At 49.6% G+C, this 15,676-nt stretch overlaps 1 protein-coding gene across 5 annotated transcripts in view; it reads right to left on the bottom strand.

Moving 5' to 3' along the window:
• TP53BP2 (tumor protein p53 binding protein 2) overlaps positions 1-15,676 on the bottom strand; it is a 104,550-nt gene that overhangs the window by 20,819 nt on the left and 68,055 nt on the right. For 4 of the 5 annotated variants that reach the window (XM_059677407.1, XM_059677411.1, XM_059677410.1 and 1 more), the window contains 2 exons: positions 8,623-8,770; positions 2,633-2,746 (listed from right to left, as the gene is read on the bottom strand). In XM_059677407.1, coding sequence (XP_059533390.1) covers positions 2,633-2,746; positions 8,623-8,770 — 262 coding nt within the window. Of the gene's footprint in view, positions 1-2,632; positions 2,747-8,622; positions 8,771-11,499; positions 11,588-15,676 lie in introns of those variants that run through there. The other variant, XM_059677409.1, reaches the window with a different exon arrangement.

Here is a 15,676-nt window from a genome sequence, read left to right as displayed (position 1 = left end):
CCTAATGTGCTAGCTTTATTTATCTATTTATTTACTTATTTATAACGTATTTTTATTGATTTCATAGAGGAAGGAAGGGGGAGAGATAGAAACATCCATGATGAGAGAGAACCATTGATTGGCTGCCTCCTGCACGCCCCCCACTGGGGAACGAGCCTGCAAATTGGGCATGTGCCCTTGACCGGAATCGAACCCGGGACCCTTCAGTCCGCAGGCTGACACTCTATCAACTGAGCCAAATGGGCTAGGACTGTGTTAGCTTTATTTTTATAACACTGTTCAATTCTCTGAGAAAATAGCTCCAGGATCGGCCACACTATTTCTGCAAGAAAAATAAACCTCCCGTTTAGGAATGACTGCTGTCTTCGCTGCCTCACAGGCAGCCCCACCAGTCCCTTCCCGGCCATGCAGTTCCACAGTTAGAGTGCCAGGCGAGAGCTTTAAGAATAGTTCCGTCCATTCCGGGTCCCAGGTCTGGTGAAACCAGAAGAAGACCATGGTGACAGCCTCCTAATCCGTAACCTCGCCGTTCCCACTACGGAGGACACGGACAAGCAGCCCTGCTCTACCCCAAGTCAGACACCGTGTGGCACTGGAGTCTGTGACAACGTGAAACAGCTCCCTCCCCTTCCGATCCTACTCTCACGTTACAGACACACCGACACTGCACATCACACTATCGCAAGGCCGTTTAATAATTCAGCCAGGACGACACGGGCGGACATTTGAACTGGCAGGTGAGTGGGTAAAGTCCAACTCCTCTCTTACAAGAGGATGCGTGCAGCAACGTAAACAAAGAACAAAATAAAAACGAGATGCAGGTGCCAGTTTAAAGCTACCGCAGAAGAACGCTTAGGGAGAAAATACGTGCTCATTTAAATTAGAGCCACGGGCACCAGTCACACTGTCAGGCATGCCAGCCGGCCTGGCAGAGGTGGCGCGAGCCCCACTCCTGGCTCTGCCTCTGGGTGTGTGGCCTCTGACAAGTCACTGAACCCCAAAGTATCAGCCTTCTCAACTGCAGAGTGGAAGAGGCCAGACAAGTCAATTTTGAGCTCCTCCACGGTCTATCTACACTTGATAACTTCTCACTGTAGGGGACCATATGGATATCTGCATTAAAGCGATAAAATCGAGACTGCATGACATCCAGTGACGAACATGTTACCTACATTCTTACTCCCAAGAATTGTATACCGAAGTCACAAACCCTTAGCTTCCCATTGTGAAAACTCCAACAGTCTTAGAAAGACCTAGCGCTCCGCCCCACCGGGCCTTCCCACGGAGAACAGAGCTGCCCATGGGCCTGCCTTGAGCTGCTCACCCTCTCACAGCCTCCGAGACCTGCCCGGAGGGCGTGAACGTGTCCAGCCTGCCATCTCTCCACCGTCATGACCGCCTCCTGCCCTCTCCTCACCATCACCTACACACCCTGGTCACAGCCCGCATCACGGGGCGAGCACCTGACTCCCGTGTTCTGCCCGCGCGGGGCCTGCCTGCCTCCTGCATGACCGTCCCCGCCACAAGCCAGGCTCCCGGCTCTGGGCTTCCTCATCCCCACCCACACCCAGGCTCCTTTCATGACCAACCTGGACCCTCGCCACCTAGAGGAGCTCCACCCCGGATGTCACCTCCCAGCGTTCTGCTTGTGACCACACGTTCCTCACTCACCCTGCACGACCTGAGACTTGTCACCTCTAAACCCTGGTCGCCCTTCCCTCTCAGCCCTTCCCATCCTCACTTCCTCCCCACCCCGCTGAGATGTCATCTTGCCAGTATCCTCTTCGTCCCTGTCCCTGACCTTCCACCGAATTGGTCTGGCATCGCCCCAGGCTGGGGTCATCCAACCACCTTTTCCCTTATGACCCTCAGGCTGGAGCACGTCACGGGTGGCCTCATGGCCTCCATGGAGCCCGTCAACCTGTTCCCCTGGGGCTCTCTCCTATTCTTCACGTCCATCCTCACCTTCAGAGGCCTCTGCCTTCTCCGCCTGAGAAAGCGTGTTCCGGTGACAAGTTCCCCGACTTGCTCACAGGCGCACACATTTACTGGCACTGCGCTGTTCCTTCCTGTCCTGTCACCATGGAAGAGGCTCCCTCCTCTGCCCACAAGACTCTCTCTGCCAGGGCTGAGGACACCCCCTCAGCACCCCCTTTCACGTACTGCAACCGCCTTCCCTCCCGCATTGAAAACTACCATAAAGCGTCTCCCGTCTGCGCCCTGACTGGTGCGGCTCAGTTGGGTGGACGCCATCCCATGCACCGAAAGGTTGCTAATTCCATTCCGGGTCAGGGCACATGCCCAGGTTCCAGGCTCGATCCCCAGTAGGGGGCGTGCAGGGGCAGCAAATCGAGGTTTCACTCTCGCATCGATGTTTCTCTCTCTCCCTCTCCCCTCCTCTCTCTCTGAAAATCAATTCAAAAATCTTAAAAAACAAAAAACTTCTCTTCTTCAAACCAAACAGAACAAGCAAGACCATCCCCATGTCTCCTCCCCGACAGGCAGATCTTAGAAGCGTGGCCTCTCCCCACGGTTCGCACTCACCTCTCACTCTCCCCTCAAACTGCCCGGTTCCACCCCAACGCATAAAAACACAGTCCGAACGCTGCACCTGCTCACAGAATCTACCCACCGAAGTCCCTGCCAGGGGGGCGCTCGTGCCGCAGGAAGAAACGCACTTCGCTCCTCTGGCTTCCAAACCTCTGTAGGACGTCGAACATCCGCTCGTTATCTGCGACGGGGCGTTCTAGGAGAAAGACAAACATAGCATGTCATCCGTTCTTCATGCACAGTATACACTGGGGACGTAGGAAATACACGGCATCTTAGGTCATCTGTTTCCATTAAAGGCCCCTTAGAAAACGCAGTATCACAGAATTCACACACACACACACACACACACACACACGCACGCACGCACCCACACACCATCAGTGTCGAGCCGGGTGGAGACCTGGAAGGAGGCCTGCGCCTGGGCCCCTGGAAGGAGCCGGGCTGACCTCACTCCGTGGGCCCCTCACCAGCCATCAGCCTGCCACCTGGCCAGCCCCCGGGGTTCAAAGGTTCCGTCACCTCCGACATGGGATGGTCTGAGGTCCCTCCTAACACCAACGGTTCTAGGATTCTCTAAACACATAAACCAAACATTTCACAAACAACTTTCTAAATAGCCTAGTCTTACTCTCTATTAGACTTTTAAATTATCATTTTAAAAACTGTTAAAAAATGACATGTATCCATTGCCAAGTAACAGGCTATTTTCTACACTGAACATACATCCACTTAGCCACTCCCGTGAAACGGCCACTTGTCAGAACTTCTCTAGAGACAGAAAGAAGAGCTCAGCTAAACACCCTAATCGATGGGAACTTCAGGAGAAACCGGGTACCTTGCGTTCCCCTCAAAAAATCTCCCAGCCCTGACTCATGTGCCATCCTATGCCCAAAGGGCTGCAGGTTTGAGTCCCAGTCAGGGCACATGCCCAGTCTGTGGGTTCCATGCCAATCAGGATGCATGTGGAGGCAACTGATCGGTATTTCTCGATTGCCAGTATCGTTTTTAATAGAAGACGGTTGGAACAGCCTAAGAAAACTCAATGCACTTGTCAGTCACCAGAGGCAATACCTAAGGAAACAGCACGGGCAGAGAATGCAGCAGCCAGGCATGCAGCAGCCCATTTCGCGAGCTAACCCTGAGCCTCATGGGCCTGGTTGCAACCAAGGTGCATTCTGGTCCTATTCCCAGTGACAGAGCGTACTGAGCCGACACAGACATCCCTCTTCTGCAAACCACAGAAATTCTACTAAGAGCCCCCCAGAAGGGAACACCAGAGATGAGTAGAAACCCATCGAAAGAAAGTGAGTAGCCCTCCACCTCCTTCACCACACACACACACACACACACACACACACACACACACACTATACCAAAGGAAATAAAATCCCCCAATTCCAGAAGCGAAGAGAGAACTCAAAGGCAGTGAGGCAACTCCCATCCCTGCTGGGTCGGACCATCTTAAAGGCCATGAACCTTCCCGTAGGTGTGGGAGCCGAGGCCCTGCCGGCCTGTGGTAACAAGAGCAGGCCCGGGCCTGCACGTGCTGAAATGCACGTCACAGGTTCTCAAGGCCCCTGCTCCCTCAACCCCCTCCCCTATCCCCTAGTCTCGGCCCTCGGCCTCCGTGACTGTGAACGTGCCACTCTGCGCACAGATACGTCCCAGCCCCTCTCCTCCTGCAGATGGAGCAGGTCCACCCATCACTGCGGTTACCACGCCGTGTTCTAAGCATCTGCTGAATCTGCTTCTGCGTGAAGGCAGGAAACTTATCTGTCTCCCTCCCAATCGGTCCTGAGCCCAACGGGAACCTAAGAAATGCTCTCTACACAACAACTGACAGGGCAGCAAGGAACTGGAGATGACAAATCAAAGCTGCTCATTTTAAAAAGATTGTCAGCCAAAGAAAATAAGAAGCTTGAGAAGCTAACAAAATCAAAGTAATATATTTACTATTTGTTAAATAGGACACTTTGGACAATTTATAGCAAAAGGGAGGGGGAGTTTAAAACATCATAGCTATTGCTGAGAGCTAATACTAAGTGCACCGAGGGCTATGCTAAGCCCCCAGCACGAATTATCTCCTGGAATCTCACTCAATCCTATGAGATAGGTTCAATTATCATCCCAATTCTGTAGATAAAACACAGAGATTAAGGACCTGGCCTTCAATCATAACCCTGGTAAATGACAGAGACAGAATCTCAATACCCAAGACTTCGTTCTTAATCACACCTTACAAACAACCCTCAAATCAATTATGAGTTCACTGCAACCAATCCAAATCCCAACAGAATGCTTCACGGAGCCTTTCAAGGTAATTCGAAAATATATCTGAAAAAGGGACTATACAAGCATAGCCAGATATATTTTTTAAAAAAGCAGAAGAATGAAATAAGTACTTGCCTTATAGATACCCAACAGATTGGAAAACTATAGTAATTAAAACTGGTTCTGTCCCGCCCTGGCCAGAGTGGCTCAGGTGGTTGGGCATCGTCCTCTGCGCCGAAAGGTTGCCGGTTCAATTCCCAGTCAGGGCACATGCCCGGGTTGAGGGCTCCATTGCTGGGAGGGGGCGTGCAGGAGGCAGACAATCCATGTTTCAGTCTCACATCAATGTTTCTCTCTCTCTCTCTCCATCTCCCTTCCTCTCTCTCTAAAAATCAATTTTAAAAAATCTTTGTAAGACAAACAAAAGCTGGTTCTGTCCTAAATAAGAGAAAAAAATGAAAGCAACAGGCTAAAGTGTACAGAAACATCCCTATGTACAGACACGACATAGGACAGGAAGTGATGTCGTAACAGAAGGGAAAAAACTGTTCAGTGAGGCACTTAAGAAGATTCACTGTCCATCTGGGGAAAAAGTTAAATCCCTAATTCACACTAGGCACAAAAATTCATGAGGCGAGGGAGGGGTGGGGGAGAGGAAGGAAGGAAAAGATCTTAAAACTTCTGGCATGAAATAACAGAAGAATATGTTTACGGTCTTGGAGTAAGGAAAGAATTTTCCCATAAAGGGGATAACTTGGCCTGAGGTCTACAATAGAATGTTTTTTCGGTTCGTCTTTGTTTTTAATGCCTACAAAGCAAGAGGGAAAGACAAATGCCAAAGGAAACCTACGGAGAAACCAGTTTTTAAAAATGGAAACCCAAACGGCCAATAAATTTTCAAATGGGCAGTATCAGCTTAGCAAGGATTAATATATTATTCTATCAACTGGTGATGAGGATGCTTTTAGAAAAAGCTGGTAGGACTGTGAACTTACGTAGCCTGTGTTAAATTTTAAATGCGTGACCCCTCAACCAGGCAATCCCATCTCGTTATCTGCTCTACAGAAATGGTTGCACGTGACCCCAGAGGCTCCTAAAAGGGTTTTACTGCAGCATTTATGAAAACAAGAGCAGGATTCATGTAAATGTTTACGAATAAAGAAATGGTTAAATCAACCGTAGTTTATGCATACTGGGAAAGATTATGTGATTATTAGAAATAATGCTGTAAATGTACACATCTTAAAATACCTCCAAGCTCTGTTGGAAGGTAAAACAGCAAAGGGGTGCCGAAACCGGTTTGGCTCAGTGGATAGAGCGTCGGCTTGCGGACTGAAGGGTCCCAGGTTCGATTCCGGTCAAGGGCATGTACCTGGGTTGCAGGCACATCCCCAGTGGGAGATGTGCAGGAGGCAGCTGATCGATGTTTCTCTCTCATCGATGTTTCTGGCTCTCTATCTCTCTCCCTTCCTCTCTGTAAAAAAATCAATAAAATATATTTTTTAAAACAGCAAAGGGCAGGGTATTGATACACATGGTACTATTTACATAAAGCAAAAATAGAGAAAGGCATAACCCACTAAACTATTTCTATAGCTACGTACAAATGCAGAGAAGAAGTCTGAAAAGCAATCGGCTAAAGTCATAAGCAATTACACCAAGTGATCAGGGGATGGACTTGGGGAAGACATCTCCATTCTATTGATATTACTTCCCCTCTTATAAAAAGAACATATTCAGATGCTACCCACCTTTTTTCATTTAAAACGTTAGAAAGAAAAGAATCCTTAATCATCATCACATAATATGGGTTAGTGACCTCAAGTGAGCAGAATTGGAGAGGAAAGGGAGGCAGCAGAATCCAGTGTTCCAGGAAGAGAATGAGCCTTGGCAAAGAGAACATTCTCCCCCATGAAAGTCAGGAGGAGGCAGGCACACCTTCAGGCAGAACCTGAGGCACGTGCAGAAGCGGGAAACAGAGGGATCTGGTGGGTGGTTCCGGTCACCTCGGGGAAGTGTAAGGCAGGGTGAATGGGAGCTCATGTACTCTTTCAGTGAGCGCTGACTGAACACAAGCACCTACTATGTGCCAGGCACTCCTCGCGCTGCAGCAGCAATGAGCAGGGAAGCAGATCTCCTCTCTCAGGGAGTCTACACGCTAGTGCATGTGTTTGGAGTGACAGGGATCAAAAAGGCAATAAATAAACACACACACACACACACACACACACACACACAGCGATGTGTGGATGCAGAGGATAAAACCAGGATGACATCATAGAGAACTTCCTGGCTACTTTCGCAAGATGCTCAGGCAAAGCCTCTCCGAGGAGGAACCTTTTAACCGAAACCCCAAGGACCGGAGGGAGCAGCACTGACAAATCCGGAGGGAAGCCAGCCAGGTCTGGGAACAGGAGTGCCCTGGCTCTGAGGCGTGCAGAGCCGAGTGTGGTTCGCTCGTGAATATAAAAAAGCTGTGGAGGGGCAAGGAGGGAGCAGGACCAGATGACAACACAGACAGCATGCCTCTAAGGTCCACAATCCGGGATCAAGCGTTTGGACTTTATTCTAGCAGAAGAGAAAGCTCTACGGGGTGTCAATACAAAAGTCCAACCATCGACTTTCCACCATCCTGAGGGCATAGAAGGCAACCAACTGTAAGCCAGGAAGAGAGCTCTCACCAGAAACCCAAGTCAGCTGGACCTCCCAGCCTCAGAAATGTGAGAAATAAATTTATGTTGTTTAAAAAAAAAAAAAAAAGAAAGTCCAACCATCAGATTCTCATTTAAAGGGATCACTTGCGTTTTTTTATGCAAACGGTCTAATCTAGCTCTTAGGTGAAGGTTAAAAAAATAAGTGATTCATGGAGCGTGAAGACCTTCTAGAATACCCAAGGGTGGGAAAGGCAACACAGATAGGTACGAGGACATGCAGGGGAACCGGGCACTCAGCTGAAGTCGGGTTTCGTGGCCGGTGTGAACGCCTGAGCACAGTGTGTCACCTGCACCCCGGCGGAGAAAGGGGGAACAGCGGGAGCTCACCAGGCCGTGCAGGAACTAACAGAACTCGGGAAAAATTCCTCCCAGGTCGACAAACTCCTATGGGGCCAAAAGAAACCAGGCCGCCCCACTTCTGAGCTGCCAAGAACTACCATATACTGAGGGATTGACTTCAAAGCTTCATGTAAGGCCTGTGATTTCACCAGTGCCTCCTGCCACCACAGTAATCAACGCTGAGCAGCTTTCCCCAAAGCCTACGCAACCTTAGAGGGCAAACAGTCAGGACGCCTCGCGTTTCTCATCAAGCAAAGCCTCAGCACACAAAACCCTGGGCCAGTGATGGCGAACCTATGACACGCGTGTCAGAGGTGACACGCGAACTCATTTTTTTGGTTGAGTTCTCTTTGTTAAGTGGCATTTAAATATATAAGATAAATATCAAAAATATAAGTCTTTGTTTTACTATGGTTGCAAAGATCAAAAAATTCTGTATGTGACACGGCACCAGAGTTCAGTTAGGGTTTTTCAAAATGCTGACACGCCGAGCTCAAAAGGTCCGCCATCCCTGCCCTAGGGGCACACCAGCCGCTCCCACTGGTGTGTCAGCTGCCTGCCCCCTGACCTTTCCTGCTGTGGTGCCGTCACCGTGTAGCAGAAAGAGAACAGGACTTCCTATGTCACAGCGAAGCTGGAGGGGACGCTGTCTCCTGGTGGACATGCTGTTCTAGAGCATCCCCGCCACACCCAGGAACGGGAACGGTAAGAAACGCGGGACCAGGCTCAGGCTGCGCGCTCCCACCTGAGCCGCACCACACTTCGGCCAGGTGGCAGTCGCTCTCGCCGGGCTCCTTGCACAGGTCCACCACATCCCGGCATATCGTCTCTGGGGTCACGGGGACTTCGGTAAAGTGCTGCTCATTGTTGCTGAGGTACACGGTAAGAAACATCTGGAAACAAAGAGAAAGCACGAGTTATCAGACTGCCCACACCGGCCGTGTTCGCTTTGTGTTCACCTCCACTTCCCGTCCCCAAACAGGCCCGGGGGCAAATGTTCAACAGGACAGTCTGGCTCACCCTGGCCGGGAGGGAGGGGTGAGGGTGGGGGGTTCTGGAACCCTACCCACTGGGTTCCTGCCCCCTCCTGGGTTCCTTCCCCCACTGGAGCAGAGCCTGCAGCAGCCTGGGGAGCCCTGGGGGACAGTCAAACCAGTTCACATGAAAGGTGAAATTAAATTATTCTCTGACATTTTACTTATGGGATTTGTCTACCAAATCCTTATACAATTCTTAGCATGTGCCCGGCGCACACTACATGCAGATCTTCCCACCAATCCTGTAAAGGTGATGAGGGATATCACACATACACACTCATGCACAGATACATAGAACATAAGATGGCTGCATAAGAACATAGGATGTACTGCTTCTGAAGGCATGATGGAAACAGGAGAGACCTTGGAGGGCAATCTAATGTTTACACCACGCACATACATTCCCTACTCAACAATTTAAACCTAAAATGTTTAAGCAAGTTAAATACCTACTTCAAAGCATGCCCTCACCAACCAGGTGTAAGCAGAAATGACCAGCTGTTATGCTACAATGTTTCTGACCTTGCAAACATTCAGGCCAGCAGAGGATTTAAATTTAAAACTCATTAACAATCTTTTTCCCAGTAAAAATAGACATTGCATCTTAAAAAATAATGCTACTAAAGAATGCAAGTTTTCACACCTATTAAATTACCAAAAAGAAAAAGAAAGGAAAACGCTGTTAATTCCCAGTGCTGCAGAAGCAAATTGTCAATGGCAATGCCGGTCAGTAAACCCCTATGGCTCATTCAACTCAGCGGGCACCTACTATGTGCATGCAACTCAATGAGCACCTACTCAGCGCAAATCAGTATGCATCAGGAATAGAAAAACAAACCATTTGAAAGACTAAACCCCACTGTGACACTTCATCCTGTGAAAATAATTCCCATCGAAGAGAGAGCATGCCAAGGCTCTGGGCCATGAGCCTGATGGACCAGTACAGTACGTTATGCAAAAGTAATTAGTGAGACTCTACGAGATATTGGGGGAGTTTGGGTTTTAAGGCTGTAAAAAGCAGAATGAGTAACATCTGCACTGTGATCACGACACGAGACCATCATACAACAGCCACAGAACCCCCCTTCCAGCTCCAAATGCCCCGCCCGTCACCCCAGAACTGAGAACGCTGCACTCGGCCCCTTGTTGTAAAGAAGGCAGCGGCCCATTAGGGATGATGGTGGAAACAGGCTGAGACACCAGGATTTGGCCAGAGTGGGAGGAGAAGACCAAGAGAAAGTGTGTGTGGGGGGCGGGGGGGGCGGGGGGGGGGGCGCTGGAGGAACTGGCTCATCCCTGGGAGCTTTCTGGCTCCTCCCTGCAGTAAAACCGTCTTTTCTTAAGGGAATCCAAGTCTCCACTTCTTACAGCCAAAGCTCTTAATCCCCATAAACGTGTATAACAGAGAAAGTAACCTAGAGCCCTAGCTGGTTTGGCTCAGTGGCCTGTAGACTGAAGGGTCCTGGGTTCAATTCCGATCAAGGGCACATGCCCGGGTTGCAGGCTTGATACCCAGTAGGGGGCGTGCAGGAGGCAGCCAATCAATGATTCTCTCTCATCATTGATGTTTCTATCTCTCTCTCACTCTCCTTTCCTCTCTGAAATCAATAAAAATTTATTTTAAAAAAAAAGTAACCTAGAAAACATAGAAGGTAACCCATTACAACTAGAAGGCAATCCAGAAAAGTTAAAGGTGGATTCTGTTGAAACAATAAATAAAACGAAAGAAAAAGAGCTACAGTTCCCATATGAGGTCAGAGCCCTCCCAGCTAATGACACCAGGTTTCACATTCTGATACACAGTTCTCGGCCTCAACTTGGCAGCACTTTGAAACTGTTACACAAAAATTGCAAAGTATTAGATAAATAACAAAGATTAACTAAGCTCACAGAATTCCACCGGCTGCTGCTCTGGCAAATGTACAGCGTGTTTAATGACAGAGACAAACAACTTACACTTCGGTATGAAACAGGACTTCTCTCCTCTATAGTCCCCACCCACCCCAAAACTCTCTTTGAAGTTGAACTCTTCGAGAATAGCCACTGTTTTCACTGTAAACATGAGACTTGGGTGTTTATTAAATACAGAAATACTTCATACGCAGTCTGCCTACTAAACACAGTCTCCACAAAGCAAAGGCTGTCATTCCGTAACATTGGCCCCTTGCCTCGCCAACGCCACCTCTCAGAGGGCTCGCACACCAGGTCTCCGACAGGCAGCACGGGGATTCTTTTCTCTTTATACGTAAATTCTTTAAAAAGGACTCAGAGAAGCGATCTACTTAGCTGCTAAGGAGAGGGCCGGGGTACAAGTCTGTTCTTCTGACCCATCCTCTACCCTTTATGCTGTCCACGCAGCAGAAAAGTAACTAGGAAATGCTCTATTTAACCACAGCAACCCAAACCCGAACAGAGATCTGGTCTTTCACTGTCTGGAAACAACAGCTTTGTCTCTTTAAAAGCGTAATTACAAATAAGAATGATGAGAGGTGTGCTCTGTTTAAGATTCCTATCCCCGCCCCCCCCAAAGCCCCCAGAATTAGTGCTGGCATGAATGGCAGGCACATGCGGTGACCCATCTCTACCTTGTCTGCACGAAGACTGGCTCCGGGGTGACTTTCTAACTGTGTGAGGCCCTGGGTGCTGGGCCAGCACCCTGACGTTGCTGCAGGTTCCCGGGCAGGAGAACTGGGGCCTAACCCCGGATTTGTTAATAATTACTTAGCCAACCTTAGGGAAATAATGTCACCTCCCCGAATCTCAGCTCCTCGTCTTCAAAGTAAGAGTCTTTAAGTTCCCTAAGGGCTACCGTTATTTTAGGTGTTTATTTGGTGTCAGAGTAAAAGCCAACATCTTTACACCAGCCTGCAAGTTGGACGTTAGCAATCCAGGCATGCAGTGAGGGCCTGCGTGAAGGCAGTGGGGGGACCTAGAAAAATGGCAGATTCAACAGAGAAGACAGGCGGTGGGGACTAGGTGAGGGTGGGGGTGAAGTCAGGGTGGGGGTGAAGTCAGGGTGGGGGTGAAGGGGTGTGCGGGAACTGAACAATCCAGTGACTAGTGAGAAAGTCAGTTCAGGAAGAAACCGGGTTGCTTTGTTGTGTGCCTGTGACAGCACTGGGGAGTGGGGCCAGAGTTTGTTTTGGATCTGCTGCCTGATCCTGCCACCAGCACCTGCCCCCATCCCCTCAGCCCTCATCGCCTAATCCCCTGCGTGCTCTCTGTTCCACCAGCGTCCCCCTTGCTGTTCTTCACATGCCAGGCACATTCCCCGCTCAGAGCCCGAGCACTTCTGTTCCTCTGTTCGCAATGCTCTTCCCTGCAGGCCACTCAAACGCCGCCTTCTCCGTGAGCCTTCCCTGGCCACCTGCTAAAAGGCCACTTACTGCTTTATGTCTCTTCTTGGCACTGCTAACACACTATATTTAATTAATTATTACATTTCCTTAACGTGTTTTTATGGCCTGTCTTCCCAATTAAAACAGCCCAGGGTTTTGTCTGTTCAATGCTCTGCCCTCAGCACCACAAATGTGCCTGGTATGTAACAAGGAAACGGTAAGTATTTGCTTATGATTAATAAATTCTTTAGCGGTGACTGCATTTCACAGATTTGCCTCTGATTGAGTTTCACAGTGAGTTCTCTTTCAGGCGTGGTAAATGCTGCAGCGTACAGCACAGCGAGGCACTGAGGGGAATCAGTGTGTCCCCTCCACATTTCTCCAGCTTCCATCATGACTTTAACAAGCCATCCCACTGTTTCAACGTTCTTCATTCATTCACTACTTAGAGGCCATCATTTTATAATCTAAGTTCTGATAGAACTGATCCTGACTAAATAGCTAAGACAGCACACGGCACAAAATTCCAGAGACAGAGAGAGCTGTGTGGAGGGGGACATGGCCCGCCCCCGAGGAGGGAGCACGTCAATCAATGGCCAACCCGGCTTCCTCCCTCTTCAATGCCCTACTGCTCTCCACTGGCCACTCAACAGCAGTCAGGTGGCCTGCGGAGCAGTTTGTGGAAATCGACCTTCGGGCACCAGGCTGGTGGGGAAGGTGGAGGGGGGTCTGGAGGGCAAGCGGGAGATGCGGTGACTCCCACACCCGCCTGGTCGGGGAGGGGCCCGAGCAAGAGCCTGGCTAACGTCCCGAGCAGAGAACCAGCCGAGGGACAGGCCCGAGGAAGGATGGAGCTGGCCACGGCTGTGGAAGGGGAAGGTCACTGGAGGCAGCACAGGGAGGGGCTCCCGATTCCCAAGGCCGTGATCCAAAGAGGCCGATCACGCAGGACTTGGAAGGCCACGGGTCCTCAACGTCGGTGAGGACAGAGCTGCTCAGCACAGATGCTGGGCCCAGCCCCAGAGTCTCTGATTCAGCAGATGGGGAGGGACTGCGTGTCTACATTGCTCTGTGTGTGTGTGTGTGTGTGTGTGTGTGTGTGTGTGTGTATTGTTGTATTTTTCTATAGATTATGCATTTCCAACAAGCTCCCCTGTGACGCGGACGCTGCTGGTCCACAGACCACAAGCTGAGAACCGGTGTTCTAAGGCCCCAGCAAGAATCTGGATTCTAATCTAAGAGGCCATGGGGGCAAAGCACTAAGAGGCACAGAGTAGATGAGTGGTTGCCAGGGGCTGGAGGGACTTCCTTTTGGGGTGATGGAATGTTCTGGAGTTAGTGATGACAGTTAACGACCTTCTGAGGGCACTGAAGCCACTGCATTGCACACTTCACAACAGGGGTGGGGAACGCCGGCCCTCAGGCTGGACTGAAAAGGCCCGGGAAATGCTTTGGTCTGGCCCTGCCAAGGCAGTAGGGGTGAGCTAATGAAATGTTTCACCCAATACAGCAGGCTCATTTTCAAACTGATAATTCTGTATGGCCCACGAATGATGTTATAAATATCCAATGGCCCTGGCAGGAAAAGGTCCTGCCCCCCCCCCCAACCTACCCCCGCCTTTACAGGGTGAATTTTTGTGGTATATGAACTGCATCGTAATTTAAAAGGCCTACTACATGCTTACTATGTGAGAGAGAAAAATCTCTTAAGGAAGATAAATTTACCCATGGGAAAATCAGAGAACAACTTAGTACTAATATGCATGAACGAGACGTGTAGGTAAGATGGAAATTCAGAAATGGGGGAAAAATAAATGTGATCTGAGAGACTGAAGTGTCAGCCAAGAGGTGTAAACGAATGGAAAACATAAAAACGAACCTATAGTAACCTTACTTCCCAAAGGCCATGTTTTCCTGACACCTGCTAGTTTCTAATAGACCATAAAGCACCACACCCCCCGGACACAGACATGGCTCAGGCGCTTCTTTCCCCTGTGGGGCAGCAGAATGGGTCCCTCCAGTTAACCCCCCTGGGAAACAGCTGTGAGAAACACGATTCTTCTCTCTGACTCAAGAGACAGCGTTCGTGCCTGGGAACTTCTGGGCTCAGTTCTCTCCATCATAGCGTGCAGCGACAATCAGGTCAAATCAACGTCCAGCCTGCACAGAGGTACTGAGCCTCTCACTGGACACGAGGAGGAAATTGCCGGGCGGCTGCAAACGCTCACAGCGCCCAGCCACTGAGTCAGGGCTTTCCTTCCCTGGTAGGATCAGCCCTTCTCAGCGACATTAAAACGCCAACTTCCTTCTGACTTGTAAGTCAGGAACTTCAACTTTTTATAGTACGAACTGCAGAGAAAGAGATCCATCAATCACTATATAATAAACTAAGTGGAGCGTAGCCCTGGGCTGGTAGCTCAGTTGGTTAGAACATCGGCCCAATGTGCCAAGGTTGTGGGCTGGACGGTCACGGCACACACAAGAATCAACCACTGAATGCATAAATAAGTAGAACAACAAATCCACTCCTCTCTCTCTTTCTCTCTCCCCTACCTCCCCTTCCTCTCTCTAAAATCAACTTAAAGATTTTTTTTTTTAAAAAAGAACAGGGAATATAACAGACAGATCATATAAGATAATATAAATGATAAAACCTGAAGGGGGAAATAAATGTAAACTAAATCAATGAGATACCACGCACAACTATTAAATTAGTTTTCAATTCAAAGATAAGCTCCAACAGAGATGAGGCTGTAAAAGGTGATTCACGCCTGGCCAGAGCGGCTCAGTCGGTGAGCACAGTCCTGTGCACCGAAAGGTTGCTGGTCTGGCTCCCAGTCAGGGCACACACTGAGCTGCAGGTTTAATGCCCTGAAGGCAACCAATCCACGTTTCTCTCTCTCTCTCTCTCTCTCTCTCTCTCTCTCTCTCTCTCTCTCTCTCCCCCTCCCCCCATCCCATAATTGTTCCTCTCTCCAAGCATGTCCAAGGGTGAGGGTTAGAGAGAGAGAGAGAGAGAGAGAGAGAGAGGATTACATCAGCCCAGGCAAGAGCAGGGTAAAGCGTAAGAGGAGCCTGGACTAGAGAGGAGGGACCGTGACTCAGGGATGGAAGTTATGGGAGGAAATGGAAGAATGGAAGGGAGTGGGCTGCTGAAGGCAACAAGGAAAACCTACCAGAGAAGGATCCCATCTCCCTTTAATATAAAGTGTTGTCCAAAATAGCTCCCTTCCCAGGAAGTGAACGGATTACCCCAAAACGACCTCTGTATCACAAACTACCTGGCAGTTACAGTCGACCTAGGCCACGTGCTGCAGAAAAACCCGGGCTGGAGGAGCCCGTGCTAGAACTCAAGCAGCTCTCCTGAATTTCCTAAATCGCTTGCTACTTTGCATCTCTGTCAATCAAATGAAGACAAGCCTGG

This window comes from Myotis daubentonii, chromosome 20 (genome assembly GCF_963259705.1).
Source record: "Myotis daubentonii chromosome 20, mMyoDau2.1, whole genome shotgun sequence".
Classification (NCBI taxonomy): Eukaryota; Metazoa; Chordata; class Mammalia; order Chiroptera; family Vespertilionidae; genus Myotis; species Myotis daubentonii.
This window is presented reverse-complemented; position numbering and strand designations above follow the sequence as displayed.